This window comes from Acinonyx jubatus, chromosome D3 (genome assembly GCF_027475565.1).
Source record: "Acinonyx jubatus isolate Ajub_Pintada_27869175 chromosome D3, VMU_Ajub_asm_v1.0, whole genome shotgun sequence".
Taxonomy (NCBI): Eukaryota; Metazoa; Chordata; class Mammalia; order Carnivora; family Felidae; genus Acinonyx; species Acinonyx jubatus.
The window spans coordinates 37,512,604-37,531,900 of record NC_069392.1 but is presented as its reverse complement, the minus strand read 5'-3'; the positions used below and the strand labels follow the sequence as shown (position 1 = coordinate 37,531,900).

Genomic DNA, 19,297 nt, shown 5'->3' with positions numbered 1-19,297 from the left:
CACAGAGCCCGATGTGGGGCTTGAAATCACGAGCCATCAGATCACGACCTGAGCCGAAGTCAGTTGCTCAACTGACTGAGCCAGCCAGGCGCCCCCATAAACGCACTTTTAAAAGCCTGCCTGCAAGTGATCCTTTTAACTGAAGTATTAAATGCTAGTTCTGCTACTCAGTGCATGCATTGAAAGTACAACTACAGTTCAACATTTCTACTAGGCTGTCTGTAAAGAACCTGAATATTTTGAGTAGCACAGCATCAACACTGAGAGGCCAAGTTTCTTAGCCAAAGTCCCTGGCTATTTAAAAAAATTAAAAAATAGGTCAAAGCTGAATCTAAGTTTTCAATTCACATAAGAATTTTAAAACGGCCCTCCTATTTATTATTGGTGTGACTTGCACTGGACTGAGCGTGTCTATCTGATCTGGAAAACTTGAGAGAAGGCGTAAATGTAAGAAAAAATATAAAACTCTGGCAAGAATGATGAACAATTTATTCTTCATGTACTGATAGCCCCAAATGAGGCTCACACTCAAAGCTGAATGCACTACTGGCCTTGAAAGAGGTGCCAAACTTGGCTGCTGTAATTTATTAATTGTGGCTGCCATAAATATTAGCCACAGGATATGTCACTAACAAAAATATGCAGTTGTTGCATATCACTATGAAACATTTTAGCAGAGCTTTCGCCCCTCTTTCATCATGCTTCCTGTCTCCTGCTGAATTATTTAATCGCCATACCCAAACAGCAAATGTGAATGAGCTGACATACTATGAGATTTCTCCCCTTTCCCTCTGCTACAAAAATTAACAAGATCATAGTCATAATAAATGACAAAAAGGCGTTTACTTACAAATACAACTTAATTTTCCTTTTGGGTTAAAAATACTCTTCAAAGTAACATGGAAGCATGTCGGCCTCCCTTCACATGCACATTGGACACAGAACCACAACGCCTGTGTGCCAGCCAAAACCTGAAACCAAGTACTGCCTGAGCAGGTGCTTCCTTTTTCGACTATATGTCATACTGACTGGATCAGTGAGCAGATGCCAGGAGTCAAGTGAAAACTACTTCTTTGTGAATATTTTATCCTGTCCCTACAGTAAGGCCTTCATTATCTGTACTCCAGTCTTCCCTGACCCCACTTCTATATTTTGCTGGACATCTGCATGGGTGCGCGGGCGCGCGCGCACACACACACACACACACACACATACACACACCCATCCATCCACACTGGAGGCGGGGACTGAACTAGAGTTCACGTTCTCCTCCTACTAGAAGAAACTGGGATTCTACTGGACTTCACTTCTGGATTGAAAAAGAGGCCACAGGTTCTGTTCTTAGATCTCTGACCTTGGAAACAAAATCAAAAGACACCTGCTGAAACAAGCTAATGAAAAAAAAAGTGATATCAAAATCAAGAGACTATCACCCCACGCAGAAACGGTCCCAGGTTATTACCCATCTAATGAAAAGATTTTCTAATCTTATGGCTGATACCAAGAGTCTCCCTCCTAAACTTTCCTTACGGCCGAGAGTATTTCTATGAAAAGAAAGGCATCAATTTAAGTGCTAACTAAGGGGAGATGAGCTATAATCTTGAAAATTATAACCTGTCTTTCATGGGGGCAATGCTGTAATTATAAAATGAACTGGCAATTGATCAGGAAAGTTGAAACAAAAAAAAATCACAGGATAATGAAAACTGCTGCTCTCTGGGGGATGGCTAGGGTCTTCAGTTTAAACTGGCCTTTCCACTTGGAGCTGGACCATGGCAGCTGTAGAACTTGCCTAAAATTATTCTGTATGAAGGCAGAGAGCTGAGCCAAGCCTGAACCCTGTTCCATGTACCAGTTTCAAGAGCTTCTGTATTAGTTTCCTCTTCTTATTCAAAATGAAACAATGTTGCTTCTTAAGTTCTACTCTTCACATAGTATCTTATCTCTTGATCCCTATGACCAGATTAGTATAACCAGAGGCAAAGACTTGACAACCACTTTTAGAAATTAGGTTTAAGAAGTTTTAAAAGAATGGCATTCTTTCCATTGGCTTAACCTGTCCCTCTTGGACAGGATCTGCTTACAACCTCAGAGCCCTTTTGTTCCCAGGGAGGCCTGATTAACCCACTCCAGGCTTAGAGTCAAGCTGCCGGTTTATTAAAAGGAGACATTTTTTAGAGCGTCTACGGCAGATGTGCTTCAAGGAGGTTTCAAAGCTCTCCAGCCACCAGCAGAGGGGAGGGAAGGAGAGAGAAAAGGAAGAGCCACTCTGGTGGTCTTACTTACCCCCAAATTACATAAACTACAAAATTTAGAAAAAGTGATCAATTTTGATGTCAAAGGCATACAGAATTACCAGTAAAGGAGATATTCAAGAATCTAATATATTATTAATTTGAAAAGTAGGTCTTCCTCCTTCTTCTCTTTTCATCGCACTATTTCACAAACCCAAGCTGGACATAAATACTCTGTTTCGGTTTGCTCCTTCTGCAAAGACTTGGAATGTTTCTGGAGCTATAGTAATGAGACCTCTGAAGCAGAGGGCAGGACATCTGGGTTCTAGTCCTTCCCTACTGGTTCCAGGCTGTGTTTCCTCACATTAACTGCTCTGGGTCTATTTCCTCATCAGTGAGAGGAGACAGAAGACAAAGTCATTTCCAATGTCCCTTCCAGACTTAAGACTGTGGGACTCTATGAGTAAGACAGTCCTCTGTCGAAGCCTCAAGTCTTACTCACTTAGTTTTCATTGCCTAGAATATAATAGGTCCTCAAGAAATACTTCATACTGGGGCGCCTGGGTGGCTCAGTCGGTTAAGCATCCGACTTCAGCTCAGGTCACGATCTCATGGTCCGTGAGTTCGAGCCCCGCGTCGGGCTCTGGGCAGATGGCCCAGAGCCTGGAGCCTGCTTCCGATTCTGTGTCTCCCTCTCTCTCTGCTCCTCCCCCGTTCATGCTCTGTCTCTCTCTGTCTCAAAAATAAATAAACGTTAAAAAAAAAAATAAAAAAAAATACTTCATAGGAAAGCCTCTGCAAAATTAGTAAAACTCCCTGGGGAAGATTGTGCACACAGTGTGACGTTACTTCTACAGATTGAAATCGTTGTAAACACAAAAAAAGAATTTGCATTAAGGCAAATGTTAATTAAAACTCAAATGATTAACTTTCTCGTTGGGCCTACTCTGTACAATCTGATCAATGTATTCTGGCAAATGCAAGGATTTTAACGAGGTGTCTGGTGGAGACAATGTCTTAAGCGATGTTTTGAAGCTGTGACATAGGTCCACTGCTAGGAAGGAGCCTGGTGCACTGGGGCCACAGAGCCAGCTCAGCCCATATGAATGGGAGGCTGTGGTCACCACACAAGCTACTGCCATGCTGGGAGACTCTTCCTGAGGAGGGAAACGGGGACTGTCTTGGTCTAACATAGGGAAGCAATTCCTTGGCTTTCAGGGCCAGGACTGAGTTATGGGGGGCCTAAACTGGCACCTAATAGGTGGAAGCAGAATGGGTGCCAGGTGGGATGGCTGTGGGTCTGTCACACCCAAGAATGGCACTTACACTCACAGGTATTCCTTCTTTTATGTGGTCTTTCCCTAAATCTCAAGTTAAGCCTAAAGGCCAGGGTGCTATGGGGAATTACTTCTGAAGCAGCAGCAGAGAGAGCACCCCCTCCCCTGAGCCCAAAGAAAGGGGTCTGTGGCCAACCCGCCATCTCAGAAGGGTCTGCGACAAGAAGGTCACACAAAGAGTAAAGGAATTTAAAAGATTTTGTCCAGAGCACACATGACAACTCTCAGAGATAAAAGTGGGGAAGATTCTGAAGGAGGTGACATCCTCTTCAGATACAAGTAAACCAGATACAAACAGCATGAAATATAACCTGAAGTTTGAATCACAGGACGGTGAGAGGTAGAAAACCGAGGATTAGTTTTCAACCTGAAAGACCACGCACGCCCTTCACTAAGCAATCGGGTAATGACCATCTCTGAAAATCAAGCACCCTATGGTAAGTAAGCAGCACGAAATAAACAAGACCGCTCTCCGGAGCAGGGGACCACGTGCCAGTGAAAAGTGCGACTCCCACCTGCCTGCCAGCAGAACAGGCAAGTTCACGTCAACAACTCAGCAACAGGAAGCGGTGGGACAACACCATGGGGACATGAAGGGCACGGGGGACGGTACGGGGAAAGAGCAAACCTAGTGTTGCCGCAGCACATGGTCAGACTCCTGACATCCGCAGAACAAATCGCCTGCCAGGCCTTAACTCCACGTGACCATCGGCAGCAAAGCAACAAGAATCCTCAGTGATTGTACCTTTGCTAGGGCTTTGACCACCCAACGTGCACAGACGCTCAGGTTCCAAAATTCATGCAGCTTCCAAACCACCACCACCTGGTCCGGGGACCGGTTCTACGTTTTCACATTTATACTCCTTATTTTTTTTTTTAATGCTTTTATTTATTTGTTTAGAGAGAAAGAGAGACAGAGCTCAAGCGGGGGAGGAACAGAGAGAGGGAGACACAGAATCCGAGGCAGGCTCCAGGCTCCGAGCCATCAGCACAGAGCCCGATGCGCAGTTTGGACCCACGAACTGTGAGATCATGACCTGAGCTGAAGTCAGACGCTTAACGGACCGAGCCACCCAGGCGCCCCTATACTCCTAATTTTAAACTTAATAAAGTGTTGAACAGATCACTGTCTACACTCATGACAAACTATGAGAGTTTATTATTATTTTTTTAATGAAAACCAGGAGAAAAGATTTAACAACTTGAGTAAAAAGTGTTCATTTTTCTTAGCCAAGCCTTAATGAGGACAAATCTGAACACCTTGGAAACACTCAGTACTGGCTCTGTCTGGTGAACGAGAGGGTGTGTGGTAACGAGCCTTGTAGGTAAGTGTTCCCATAGCTGCACCAAAGAGTCGTCACATGAGAAAACCAAGTTAATTAAAGTCCTTCCATCCCTGGGAGTCCCCAGGGGCATCGATCTTCAAGCAGGGGAGCTGCCGTGCTGTACAGGACACAGTGACAGCACATGACAGATGGCATGATGTGGTCAGGCAGTCAGCTGAGCAGAGACCCACTGAGAGGTTAAATCGGAATTTATGCAACTACACAGACTCAAACACCCTGTGACTTATGCAGCATCGAATGAACAGTACTCGCACTGGTTTGGCAAACATCCTTCTTTTCTACTTTTTACAGTTAATTACTTCTTACAATCCACGAAAAGCAACAGGTGCCCTAATTGACTCTTTTGGATTATGACAATTCTATGTGCCCTCCGGTCGAGGACCCCCAAAGGTACTGTCAGGTATTTTAGTCGCATAACCTACAGCAACTGGAAGATTCAGACACTGATTGTTTTTCCAACCAAATCCCAGTAAGTGAAAATACGAAACAGAAGAATGGCTTGGACAGTTAACTGAATCATGGGCAAGACAGAGCATTTGAAAGTTTTTCACACATTCCTTTCCTGACCAATAGTTAGAGGGTAACAGAAAGCACATTTAGGATATGGAGCCATAAATAGTCTTACCCTCTCTGGCTCCTTAGAAGCATCTCTGGATGGCAGCAAGAAATGCTTGTTGGAGCAAACTGCCCCATTTCTGTGTTTGCTTGTGATTCTGAACCATCCTGGCGTGACCCGAGTGATACTCAGGCATGGAGCCCATTCAACCAGTGGCCCTCTAGACAGAGGGGGGCAGGCTTTTACAGTTTCAGCGTCGCGCCTAAGTAGCCCTCTTTGATCTGCCCCAATCTGGATAGAAATCGCTCTCTCCAGTGTGGCTGATTCCCTGGCAGTTTCCCCTGGAGGTGCCAGCCCTGTGTGGATTTAACTGGGCCCGGAAGCACTAGGTGTCCCCTTACCGTCGGGCCAGCAGCGTTTACAGCTGAAGTGGACTAAGCTGCGGTTTCCCATGCATAGACAGCAGGGTCCTTGTAAGTCACACCTGCAAGGTAAACCCCGTGGAGCTTCTGCAGTGACGCACTAGACTCCTCCAGCCATCGGCTTTCTTGTGGAGAACCAAACTACACCATAAAATGGTGTCAACGTCTTACACATGCGGAAGCAAACTCGTATTATGAAATACGGACTCAAATTTCAGACCATGTCTGACTTTCCTAAAACCAAGTCAGACGCTATCAGAATGGCACCCAAACAAGAGAAAACATTTCTAACTGGATGGTCACTGGGAAATACATCGTGCGCCCGTCAGTCAGACTCAGATGAGTCCGCACGACACAGAAGCAATGGGGCGAAAGCGGGGTGAGTGCTATTTCCTTCACCGCATGTGATGGGGGTATTTTTATTTTCTCTTTTAAAATTTATGTCTGGGAAGTAAACAGACGTTGTGAGAGTAAACTGGCTACAGGAAGTTACTTGTGTTCTCTGATGGTCCAAGAAAAATGGGAAGGTAATGGCTATTAGTATTTATTCTGTCGGCGTACATGAAAATAGGGTTAGCATATAAACATTTCCCAACATAGATACCAAGTTGCTTAAAAGGCCTTTTATTATGATAAGATCTGTTCTTGTATTTTACTAGAAGTAATTTTTTTAAATATATTTTAGGTAATCAAGATTTAAGAGTTTGAAAAAATTATTAATAGTCAAATGGAAAAACACCAAATGCTGCAATGACCTAAGGCTACTCTTTTTTTTTTTTAACTTTTTTTTTAACGTTTATTTATTTTTGAGACAGAGAGAGACAGAGCATGAATGGGAGAGGGTCAGAGAGAGAGGGAGACATAGAATCCGAAGCAGGCTCCAGGCTCTGAGCAGTCAGCACAGAGCCCGACGCGGGGCTCGAACTCACGGACCGCGAGATTGTGACCTGAGCCGAAGTCGGACGCTTAACCGACTGAGCCACCCAGGCGCCCCGACCTAAGACTACTCTTGAGGAAAATAGGAGAAAGCCAGCACAACTGAAAAAGGTTTCCATCTAACCACAAGGAGGCAGGAGTTGAAGACCACTACAGCACTGGGAGGAGAGGGGAAATGCTACCTTGTGGTTTCGAAGGAAAAGAGAACAGGGCCAGGGTATTCTAAGATGGGAGTGTGTATGTGTGTACATGTGAGTGTACTCACGGGGGTCCTTTATATGTGAGTATATAGTCTCGTGATAAAGTCATGGCAGAGGTGAGCCTTGCTGAGTTTTATGGTAAAGTAATGAAGGCTTTAAATAAGCCATGGGGGAAAACACTTAGGCATCGAGATTTCAGTAAAATAAAATGCTTTTCTTGATGCTGTATTAAACGCAAAAAAAAAAAAAAGTTATGCCTGTTATTGTCTCCTGCGTCCTGTTCTTTTAAATTTTTTTTTAACATTTATTTATTTTTGAAAGAGACAGAGACAGAGCATGAGCAGGGGAGGGGCAGAGAGAGAGGGAGACACAAAATCCGAAGCAGGCTCCAGGCTCTGAGCTGTCCGCACAGAGCCCGACGTGGGGCTCGAACTCACAAGCCGTGAGATCATGACCTGAGCCGACGTCGACGCTTAACCAACTGAGCCACCCAGGCGCCCCAATTCTGTGTCCTGTTCTTAATTCACTGGAAACTCTATGTGTTAGGTACAGGGATTTAGAGAAGCAATTCTGCTTTTTTTTAAATTTTTTCTTTAACGTTTATTTATTTTTGAGACAGAGAGAGACAGAGCATGAACGGGGGGAGGGTCAGAGAGAAGGAGACACAGAATCTGAAACAGTCTCCAGGCTCTGAGCTGTCAGCACAGAGCCTGAACGGGGCTCGAACTCACGGACCGCGAGATCATGACCTGAGCCAAAGTTGGACGCTCAACCGACTGAGCCACCCAGGCGCCCCAACAATTCTGCTTTTTCAATTCAGATTTTTGTGTGTCTCTTCTCTCCAGGAGTCTGAGAGTAGTAAGAGGTACTGGGAGTTATCTGGTCTGAGACCACATCTGAGGAGCTGATGGTTTCCATAAATGCACCTACAGGTTCTGCTGGAATCCTACTGCAGAACATAGATCACAAGGTTGACAACAATAATTTAAAACATGCGTTTTCTGTTTACTTAAAAATTGGACTTCCTGTAACTTCTAATTTAGTTCTGCTCTCTATACTTTAAAAAATATCTGCGTGTTATGACAGACATTCAACGCCAACTTTTCCGAGTAACTGAAAGTCGCTATCCTGTCCCCTCCAAATCTAGAAGGAGACATGTGGAAATGTTTTGTTTCTTCAATGCATTCTATTTCTCTAATCATTCTTCATGAGAAGAGGTTTCCAGATCCCTCACCATCCTGTAACTCTCTGCTGAATAAGCTCAGTTCAGAGTTCACGGTTTCTCTCAAGAATACGCCACGCTGCAGAAAGTGTTCAACCTAAGTATCTACCTTAATCTTCTCAATAAGGGCTTTTTGAGGCAAGTATTTTCACCTCCTTTTTTTCCGGTCAACTGAAGCGCAGAAAGCTTGAGTTCCTTGAAATCACACAGGTTACAAGTAGACAAATCTATTTTCACACCCGGGTCTGGTGGCTCCAACAAGTGCTATCCTGCACGAGCTAATCGACAAGACACTGCGGACGGGATCTCTCCTGCCCAGGAAGAGGGGGCTGCCAGCCACATTTGGCAAACCACACGCTGCACTTAAACAGAAACAACCATGACCGCACGGATGTTTCTGACGGCTACACCACGCAACTGGTTAATGCCGAGTTTGTAATCGACTTAAACCCAAAGATAAGTTTCACCCAAACTGTTACGAAGTCTGAACACCCCCTTCCTCCAACACATTTCCATTTTGCATCTGATCCCTCAAAACAAAGTTTGACCTGTTACTTTGCTTTAGTGTCACACACTGTCTGCTTCATGAGAAGCCTGCATTCTGACACACAGGCCATTAGTCACTTTTAAAGGCCTGCGTCACTTGAAAAGAATAGTTCAGGGGCGCCTGGGTGGCTCAGTATGTTACGTGTCCGACTTCGGCTCAGGTCATGATCTCGCAGTCTGTGAGTTCGAGCTTCGCATTGGGCTCTGTGCTGACTGCTCAGAGCCTGGAGCCTGTTTCCGATTCTGTGTCTCCCTCTCTCTCTGACCCTCCCCCGTTCGCGCTCTCTGTCTCAAAAATAAATAAACATTAAAAAAAAATTAAACAAAAAGAAAAGGAAAGAATAGTTCAGCTTTGTGTGTGTGTGTGCTCATGAGTGTCTTGAACCAAGACATGGATAAAAACTCAGTTTAGAGGAGAGCAAGACTGAAGGACACTTCCTTAGGGCAAGGTTTTTCAGCACCATTTACCTATTATATCCCATGCACCTTGCCAGCCAAGTTTTATGGGCCGTCGTATCTAAAACCAAGAGGCATTTTGAATGTGCTTTTTTCAACTAGAATCCTGTTGCCACCTTGAGAACCACGTCACTGATTCACAGTCCGTTTTTCTCCTTCAGCCAGTCAGCTACAAATAAGTCCACTTCACTCTGCCATACGCCCAAATGTCTCTATTTTCTCAACAAGGCTGTCAGTCCATAGTGGCCACATTCTTTTCTACTACCAACGTCCATTGAAAAACTGAAAATATCCTGTTGGCAAAGGATTTTGTGCCCCAGAAAAAAAGAATTATTCTTAAGAACCTGTCAAATTGATAAAAAAGAATTATAAAAGAGAAATAACTGACCAACAAGACCACGCCACTCAAAATGCTCACGGGGGCATTAACAGTAACACTGAATTATATCCAAAGTTAATCACAAAATAAAAATTTTGAACTCAAAACCACAGGTTATCTGTAACACATTGGAAGCATGGGATATAAATTAAGTTTAGCAGAATGGTTAACACTTACATGTACCTCAGTCAGCCCTGCAGCATTTATCTGCCACCCCCACACAAAACTCAGTAAACTTCCTTCTAGACTCTTCTTTAGAAAGCTCTGCCTAAGATTCTCTCTCTTTCCCTCTTGCTCTGCCCCTCCCCCACTCACGCTATCTCAATATAAATAAACTTAAAAAAATAATAAATAAATAAGCAAATGACAGAAAATGTTAAATCTGAAATTGAATCACCTGCGGAAAGAACAAGCTGCTCCCTCCCAGCTGTGGGGGGAAGGCACTGTGGCCGGTGCACACACACTCCCGCTCCCGTGGCCTGAGTTCACACCCTCTGTGTGTCCTCTGTGCTACACAGAGAATGCAACAAATCATCCGTCTCCACCGCTATGGACAGGTAGTGTTGTTCCCATCTGTTAACTCGATCTTGCTAAATATCTCTGACAAAAGTCATCTCACTGCTCCTTCTCTGAGAGGAATTTTAGTTTTTCTTTACAAACAAAAGCCACTATACCTTTTTACACTCAAACTGCAATGCCCACCACGATGTACATTAAAAAAAGTTACTCTAAGAGGACATATTCAGTTCACACTATCCTACAGCGCTGTGTACAGAAATTTACAAGTTTCTACCGATGAACGGTTGAAATTATTCAAATACAAAAAATATTAAATAATTTAAAATAGAAAAAAATAAAATCATTCAAATTAAAAAGTATAACTATTCAAACAGAAAAAGTAAATTCATTTAAATGATAACTCACAAGATATTAATGAAAACTTGATTTAAGGCCTCCATTTTTTTTTCCTACCATGGGAAGTGTTAGAAAAATATTTTTTTTTTTAATTAAGATCACATTTTTCTCTTGATTGTAACATTTTGGAGACATTATAAGTATTTTTAGTAATGTGATCTGTTAGGGACTTTGGAAATAATTTTGTATTTAGAAACCAGGTCTGAATAATTTTCCAGAGTTCTGAACACAAGAAAGTGCCTTGGATGCTTTATACCAACATTCTCCAGGTCTCAATATCTGGGACAAAAAAAGTTTTAAAACGTGCACTCACCTCCACGTCACAGATATATTCTGATCCATCCAGAAGTATCACTTTGCACTGCATGCTTTTAGGCTTTTTGACAATCTTTAATGGAGATCGAGATAGTTTACTGCTAGATGATTTCTGAGAAAGTTTATCTTCTTCCAATTGCTGATATTCGAGCTGTTTTGCAGCCCCAGCAGCGAACTCCCGTTCCTTGTCAGTGACCTGTGAAGAGCAAACAATGAACAGTTTTCACTGCAAGACAGGAAATAAATATTGCATTGCTCAGGCAATAGCAGAACCCTTCAGACATTGGTTTTCCTATTTCCAAGAGCAGGAGAGATGTCTGGATGAGGATATTGTGAACGGACACGTATACGTACACAGATGCTTAAACTGCTAACAGTTTCACCTACGTAACTTTGCCATTTAAATGCACCAATAGGGCTTCATTTCAGTTTGACTCGAGGATTTAGTTTAGAAACACTGAGTTTGCAAATGGCATCAAGACTTCACTAAGTAAAGGACGATACAAATGGACTCCTGACTTTTTCAAAACGCATTAGATAGTACCGGTCTTTAAAATAAATCCTTTAAGGGTGCTTGGGTGACTCAACCCATTAAGCGTCCGGCCTCGTCTCACGGTTTGTGGGTTCGGGCCCTGTGCCGACAGCCTGGATGGAGTCTGCTTCGGATTCTGTGTCTCCCTCTCCGCCCCTCCCCCACTCACACTTTGTCTCTGTCTCTCAAAAATAAAATAAACATTAAAAAATTAAGTCATTTAGGGTTTATCTAACTGTACTCTATTGTCTTCATTCACTGGGTCCTTCTATATTCCATGACCCATGACACCTCATATGCATACAAGGTAAGGCCTAGAGAGCTTCAAGTATTAACCTTCTCAGTAATTTTACAATTGTTAAAATATTTGATTTAGCTCTAAATCAATTCAATGAAGCCAGCGGCACTGAAATCCATCACAAAGTAATCCCCTTAGTCTGTTCCCGCCGCCCCCCCCCCCCCCCACCCGCCCCGGCCACTGTAAGAGCAGATCAAATCTGTCCAAAAGCTTTAATCTGCTTTCAAAGCACAACAGTGTAGCCCAGGCTAGACTCAAAACTGCAGAGGACATCCTACGGAACAGTGAAATTCTCCCGTGAATCCGTGGAAATCTTTCTGTGCGACTCTTCTAGTTACGGCCTTCTTCTTGATGTGTGTGGGCGTGTATTTATATACATATGTTTTACTGAAGTATAGTTGACATACAACGCTACAATAGTTTTACGTGCACACAACAGTGATTAAACACTTCTATACGTTATGCTGTGCTCACAGGATAGCTGCCGTCTGTCACCATCCAATGCCCTCTTCTATCTATGAAAAAACTACCAACGGTGTTAGTGCTGATCCAACTCACGGGCCAGACTATCATTTCCACTAGTCTGCAAATACACACTGACAATGCAAAGAAAGACGTGTTCCAAAGTTCAGGTTAGGCCCCTTGAGTAAGCATGAAATTTCTTCTCTCATGAACATACTATTATACTAGAAGCTGAAAGCACATGGCCTTGGCAGGAAGGCAGTCTTGACAGCTTATCACTTCAACTTGTCTTTTTATTCAGTGGCTACCATTTTGCGACACTCTAATCACAAAGTTCTCTTTCAATGTATTTATTTTGGATTTTAGGTATGGATTTCTGCTTAAAAAAAATTTTTTTTTAGTTTATTTTTTGAGAGAGAGAGAGAGAGAGAGAGAGAGAGCGCGCGCGCAGGGAGTGGGGCAGAGAGAGAGGGGGAGTGAGAATCCCAAGCAGGCTCTACACTGTCAGTGCAGAGCCTGATGTGGGAGACTCGAACTCACGAACCATGAGTTCATGACCCAAGCTGAAATCAAGAGTCCGACACTTAACCGACTGAGCTACCCAGGCACCCCCGGATTTCTGCTTTTAAAGTGGCATCTTCCATCTGGTTTTCCATCCAGAATATTGTAAATACAGTCTTTTCCTCCACTACCTTGCACAGGAAGTCAGGGCAAAGTTGTGAGAAGTTCTTCAGGATAAAAAGACACCCATTTGCTGCGTGAAGAAACCAAGAAAAATGGAAACACCAACTTCAAAGGCCCAAAGAGTTGAGAAGGCTAGCGGTAGCTAAAACAAGTAAATATAAGAAAACCTGCAGGTCTGGCGACTTTGTCCAACTTTTTTTTTTTTTTTTGACTGTCTTTCCGTATCAAAGCATTAAAATAGTGCCATAGAAAAGTCAAACATTAATTTTGGCCTTAGGCCAGCTGAAGGAGTCTGGTAACCTTGGAATTTTATGCCACACATTTGCTAAGTGCCTGTATAACTTACGTGAGACTTTTGCACTTTTAATCTACATTTTCATCTCATCACAGGCAAAGCCACCAGAAACTACATTTTTATTTGAATTTTACTACCTGGAGTCAACTTTTTCGATGTATTAGGGAAGGTGAAATTTCATTTTTCCTCTAATAAAATAAAAGTATCTGTATGAGAAAAAGCTTTCTGGGCTATTCATCAGTCAACGCCAGACGCACCTGAAACCACCAGTGTGCAAAGGGAGGTGTTTCCAGGGGTCGTTTCCACGCACCCATCATTGAGTCTCTCACGCCCATTTTTTCAACAACGTTAACTTCAGACGAGCAGACCAAGGACCTCAAATGAAACGTCCACTGTAGTCACATATAATTCATTACGATTTAAAAATATCAGTAAAACCCTTTAGGCAAATCCTGTTTCACTTAATTCCCATGACAGCTCTGGGAGGTAGGTGTCTAGGTATCCTTACCCTCATTTACACTTGAGGACAGAAAGGGGTGCAGGGCACAACCTCAACAAACTTCCTCCAGGTCATAAAACTAATAGCCTGGAATTCAAATCCCGCCAAGCCCATGATTTAATCATCAATGATAACCGAAATGTGCTTCATTTCACCTCTAGTGTAACTGGGCTCCTAGTATGAATCACAGAAACAGAGGGGAGAAGAACCCAAGGAAACCATCTTTTCTCATCTCTTCACTTTGTGAACGAGGAAGCCGAGGGGCAGAGGCTAGACAAGTTCTCGGAGATGACTCAAATAGGGAAGAGGCAGGAGTTTACTAGTTCTCTGGACTCCACCGCCAGTTACCTTTCCCTTGAAGGGCTTAGTATCATCTCTCTTAGTTTGTTTCCAACATCTGACTTCCAGAAGATCAAGTACATGTATCACGTCCTGGCACAGAAACTCTTCCTCCTCTACAATTATTTCCCACTCTCACGTTTATTTCGTTTCAGAGTTAGGAGGAAAAGAATGGGAAAAAAAAATCCAGTCTTAATAATTTGACATTTCTGAAGTTTTAAAAACAAGCAAAACACCATCACATCTCCAAAAGAGAGAGAGAGAGAGAGAGAAACATTAAAGAAAAACCATGAGGGCAAACACAGCTCCTTAAGTTGGAAGGATATCCCTCAGCTCCCCATCATGAAACAGCTTAGATTAGACACAGCATCTATTTACAGAGCATGAAAATAAATGTTTTTTAAATTTCTTTTTAATGTTTATTTATTTTTGAGACAGATAGAGACAGAGTGTGAGCTGAGGAGGGGCAGAGAGGGAGGGAGACACAGAATCTGAAGCAGGCTTCAGGCTCTAAGCTGTTAGCACAGAGCCCAATGTGGGGCTTGAACCCACAAACTGTGAGATCATGACCTGAGCTGAAGTCAGACACTCAACCGGCTGAGCCACCCCGGTGCTCCAATAAATGTTATTTTTAATACTGTTTAAAGGCAGAACTTAAATAGCATGCGAAAAAACATAATCAGGATGCAAACACAGTTTAAGGTAGTAATAATGTGTTGCACCTTGCAAAGAATTTCGTGTCTCTTCCCTCAATATCTCGAATTTCTAGCTTGATACATATACTTCCAACCTAGAAAAGGCCAACTGTTTGCAGGAACTCCTGGGTTTGCTCACCACACGAGACAGTATTCTAACACATGCTGATTTCAGGTTTGAAGTTTTAAGCCAAAATAACTTAAAAATGGATTCATTCAAAGCCCAGTATAAATCATGCTTTATATTTTGTATGAAAGCTTTTACAAGAAATATTCACACCACATGTGGCAACTTAAGTATGTCTATTTTGGTAACAGAATTGAACATACGTGCACATAGGAGAGGGAAAGAGATCCACCTGAACACCCATTAAAAGTAGCTGGCAACATTAGGTTCAGAGTGACCCCTGGGAAGAATCAAATTAGCTCTAACCCATAGGCCTGAATAAAAGTCAGGAGCCAAATCAGAAGGTGTGGGGTCTGTCCTTCCTGGAAATCCAGATAAGACCAATAACTTGCAGTGCAGATTTCAGTGGGTTTAAGTGCTTTAATCAAATGAAGGAGTTACCAAGCAAGACTGTGGAATGTCATTCACTGCAAGTCTCAAAACAGCAAAAACTTTCCATCTGCCTGGGACTAGAAGGGGGAAACAGATGACCCCTCATAGTTGCCTCTAGTGCTAAGAGACCAAGGTCGGCCCCCAGACCCCAGAAAAGGTCAGTAAACATTCCTTAATTGGCTTTCTGGGTGATGCTAGCAGGTGCGGGGGAGTCGGTGGCCGCCTGCGTCCTGTGCCCCGGGGCTCACCTCCTTCCTCACGGGGGTGCTGTGTGCCGCGCCCTCGAACTGTTCCAGAGCCTGCTGCTGGTCCTCACCGCTGGGCTCAGGCCCCTGCTGCTGCGCCCCGGCTTGCCCCTGCGCCCCCGCTGCCTCCTGGGGCTCGGCCTCCTGCTCTGGCTTGGATTCTGAGTCTGAGCCGGATTCGGTCGTCATGGTTGATTGTTCTGCAAACAGAAAATGGCACGGTCCCATCACTTGGTGCGATTACCTTCCCTAGGCAAGAGAGCCAGGATGCTCCCCTGAGGGGCTGCGCGGAGCCACTTTTGCAAAAGGAGCGAAACAGGCCTGCAATCGGAACACAATCCTATTGCACGCACCTAGCAGACGACCTAAATTCACCGCAAAGATGGGTGCCTGTGAATGGTTCAGAATTAACACGTGACTAGAAGTCAAAATTTATTCGTAATGATCACAGGTTTTATTCCTATTAGATTTTTGCCACAGATGGCCGTACAATGTCATTAAGGTAACGTCACAATAATTACATAACTGAGATACATTTAATTTCGGAAAATGAATCTGCCGCATCAGCTGGGTCTATATTTTAATCTCTGGGAAGGATGGTCTAATAATGGAAGTGGATATCCTTTCTCATTCCCTCTCCCTTTCTGTCCCTACACAGGGCCCCTTGCTCTGCCTCCGGAACCCCTGAATCTATCCATTACTTCCATGAGCAAATGCCTTTTCTCCGATTTCTCAGAACCCTGTTATCCCCGTGTGAATGAACAATGACAACTACACCAGAGGCTTCCTCGGTGACGTGGAAGGTGTCCCATCCTGCACAAGCCCTGATTGGGGCTGGAGGGAGGCTGGGCAGTCTCACCTCTCCCTCCTTCATGAGTGAAAATTCACTGCTTCTTCCTGGCTTCCTCCTTCCCCTGGGCGTTGAAAAAGGAGTCTGTCTCAGCTCTTTAGGGGACTCAAACAACAGATCTTATCATATCGTAATCTGCTCTTACATCTAAAGACCCCTACTAAAATATAACCACCATCAGGGCGCTTGGGTGGCTCAGTAGGTTAAGCACCCAACTTCCACTCAGTTCATGATCTCACAGTTCGTGTATTTGAGCCCCGCGTTGGGCTCTCTGCTGTCAGCACAGAGCCGGCTTCAGATCTTCTGTCCTGCTCTCTCTTGGCCCCTCCCCTGCTTGTCCGTGTTCTCTCTCTCAAAATAAATAAAAACGTTAAGAAGTATATAATCACCATCTCGTAATGGCTTGCGAGTCAAGCATTTTGTGCCTTCGTTTCTACATCTACCAAATGAGGGAAGCGAACGTGACCGTATCCAGAGAACTTAATTTTCTGTGGTTACTTCTTCCCCCTAACTAAGGGGCACACCACTGTGTTGAAAGCAGTTTTCTGCTTTCAACAGCAAGAGAGGTGCTATGCCAGTGGCTACCATGTGGTTTTAGGTGATTTCTTGAGTATGTGGTTAATAGCTCAAAAACAAATATCCCAGCCTATCCTGGAATTTCCCTTCCTACATCTAATTTCATGGTAACAACACATATCAGGAACAAAGGGCTAGTATAATACTGTAAGCACATGACACACCCATTAGTGAAATACCGAATTACACAAAATACTACTCCACAGTAAAATCACCATGGAGTTCCGATCTTCACAATATGCGCTGGAATAGGTTTAATAATTAGAAGAAGAGGGAGCACACAAATGCCAGTCTACGTTATAAATGAAATTCAACATCCATGCTTTCTATTTAGGGTTCGTTCGTTCGTTCGTTTATTTATTTACTTGTTTTTAACAATCAGCAGATATTCTCCCTCTTGCACAAAAGACGTCAACCTGGCAGCGTGCAGTTGCCCAAAGCATATGTAAATATCAAGACCAAACACAGAACAAGATAGAGATCCAAATAAAACTATCGAATTTCCTTCCTGCCTCTAACATTACCTTTTAGATTTTTAAGCAAATCTGAGAGTAAACAGTATATTCTCTGTTGTGTGCTTTCACTAGAAAGCACCAGGTCTACAGAAAAGACGGTGGAGGAGGAAGAAAGGTGATGGTATTGTGTAATTCAGAGCCTACAATCAAAGTCTACCTTTTAGAAGGGGAAGATTAATTTTAACAGTCAGTTCAATTCACTGAACTCTTATTAAGTACCAAAGAGAAGTCAAGTACTGTCCATGGTTTAGAAATAAACATGTTTGTAACTCCCCTCCTCACCCCAAGGAGTGGCACAAATGACTTCTTCTCAGAATCCATGTTCTCCATCTTTTAGTAATTAAACTTTGTTTTAACCGGTATTCCTCCCCCTCCAGCTTCAGACCACAATTAATTGAGGTCATGTGATGAAGTGTGGACCAATGAGAAAAGAGAGTATATGTATTCAAAATGTTTAGGTCATTTTTCCTAAAGGCAAGGGCCCTTGCCCTAGGTTTCCTTTTCTCATTGGCTAGAAAAAAATGGTGGACATGATTGCCACACACTCAGTCATGGAGACCTCAAATTCAGAAGGATGCCAGAGCTGTCCCTTCCAACCTGGGCCCCTGGATGAACCCATGGAGCACAGCTCCGTTGCTCTGTATTGTGCCACGAGGCAGAAATCCATTTCTGTCTTCTTTGAACGTGAGTTTGCTAGCTCAGAGCCAATCTAATACGTATTCTTCAGACTAAAATTCTACTAAAATGCAGTCATACTCCAGTGGTTCCCATTTCAGTAAAACAAAGTAGCTTTCCCTCAATCTCACGTCCTCCATCGGCTACGACCGGATTTCTCTGCTTTCCACTCCTAGCTTCTCAAAAAAATATCGTTGACCCTTATCGTCGTCTATTTCCTCCCTTCCCCTCTCCCTACAGCCACAGCAGTCTGACTCCACTGGGGTGGACGATGCCATGGACAACCCACTCTTGTCGTCCTCATCACATTTGATCTCTTAGCAGCCCCAGCAAGGGTGGTAAGACTTTTCTTGTCAGCACGTTTCCTTCTCTTGGGATTCAGAACGCACCACACCTTCCTGCCTTTCTCCAGTCTCTCAGGCTACACCCTCTCATTCTCTTTTATGGGCAACTAACTTCTTATCCAACCTCTACATGTGGGAATGTCCTGGAAAACTCCGTCGGGCTCTCTCCTCGCTTTACGCTTGCTCCCCAGCTAATGATACGCTTTCCCGGGGCTTCAAATACTTCCTAGAAGCCAACTGCTCGTGCATTTGTAACTCTGGTCTGAACCTCTGAGGTTTCAAACCCAGCTGCCCACTTGACATTCCTAACAGCTCACAAGTATCTATCGATTTTCCTCTTCCAAATCTGTTCCTCCCCTCACTCTTCTTCCTCACCCCAATAAATGGCAATGCCATTCCTTCAAGCCACAATTCCAGAAGTCAGCCTTGACATTTCCTTTTCCTTACCTTCCCTATCTTTGGCAAAATATGTAATTTTGCACATATTCAAATAGCTACGTAAAAACATGTTTCCAAAATATATCTTGAATTGGCCCCCTGCCACCATGCAAGCTATCATTTCTTTCCTGAACTCCTTAATAACCTCTTCTTCCCTGTCGATTCCTACCCACCTCTAATTCTAATCTTCATAAAACATAAATGTACTCCTATCACTCCTGTTAATAGCTTCCCGATGTGCACAAAGAAAAATCCAAACTCGTAATTGCCATGGGTTTCAAGCACAAGCCTCGGCCTCAACACCCTATCCCTGCCCAGAGGCACTTGCCTACCCCTCTCCCCCACTATGATCCAGCCAAGTGACTGCCTTTTGATTTGCAAAGCCCAGCAAAGTTTTTTGCCTCCAGATTTTTTAGGTATGCTGTTC

The 19,297-nt window shown here is 43.6% G+C and overlaps 1 protein-coding gene across 34 annotated transcripts in view; it reads right to left on the bottom strand.

Moving 5' to 3' along the window:
- The window catches only part of EPB41L3 (erythrocyte membrane protein band 4.1 like 3), a 227,110-nt gene that overhangs the window by 74,084 nt on the left and 133,729 nt on the right, over nt 1-19,297 (bottom strand). For 33 of the 34 annotated variants that reach the window (XM_053205945.1, XM_053205950.1, XM_053205951.1 and 30 more), the window contains 2 exons: nt 15,476-15,672; nt 10,863-11,060 (listed from right to left, as the gene is read on the bottom strand). In XM_053205945.1, the coding sequence (XP_053061920.1) occupies nt 10,863-11,060; nt 15,476-15,661 (384 nt within the window). In that variant the 5' untranslated portion in view covers nt 15,662-15,672. The remainder of the gene's footprint in view (nt 1-10,862; nt 11,061-15,475; nt 15,673-19,297) is intronic. The other variant, XM_053205952.1, reaches the window with a different exon arrangement.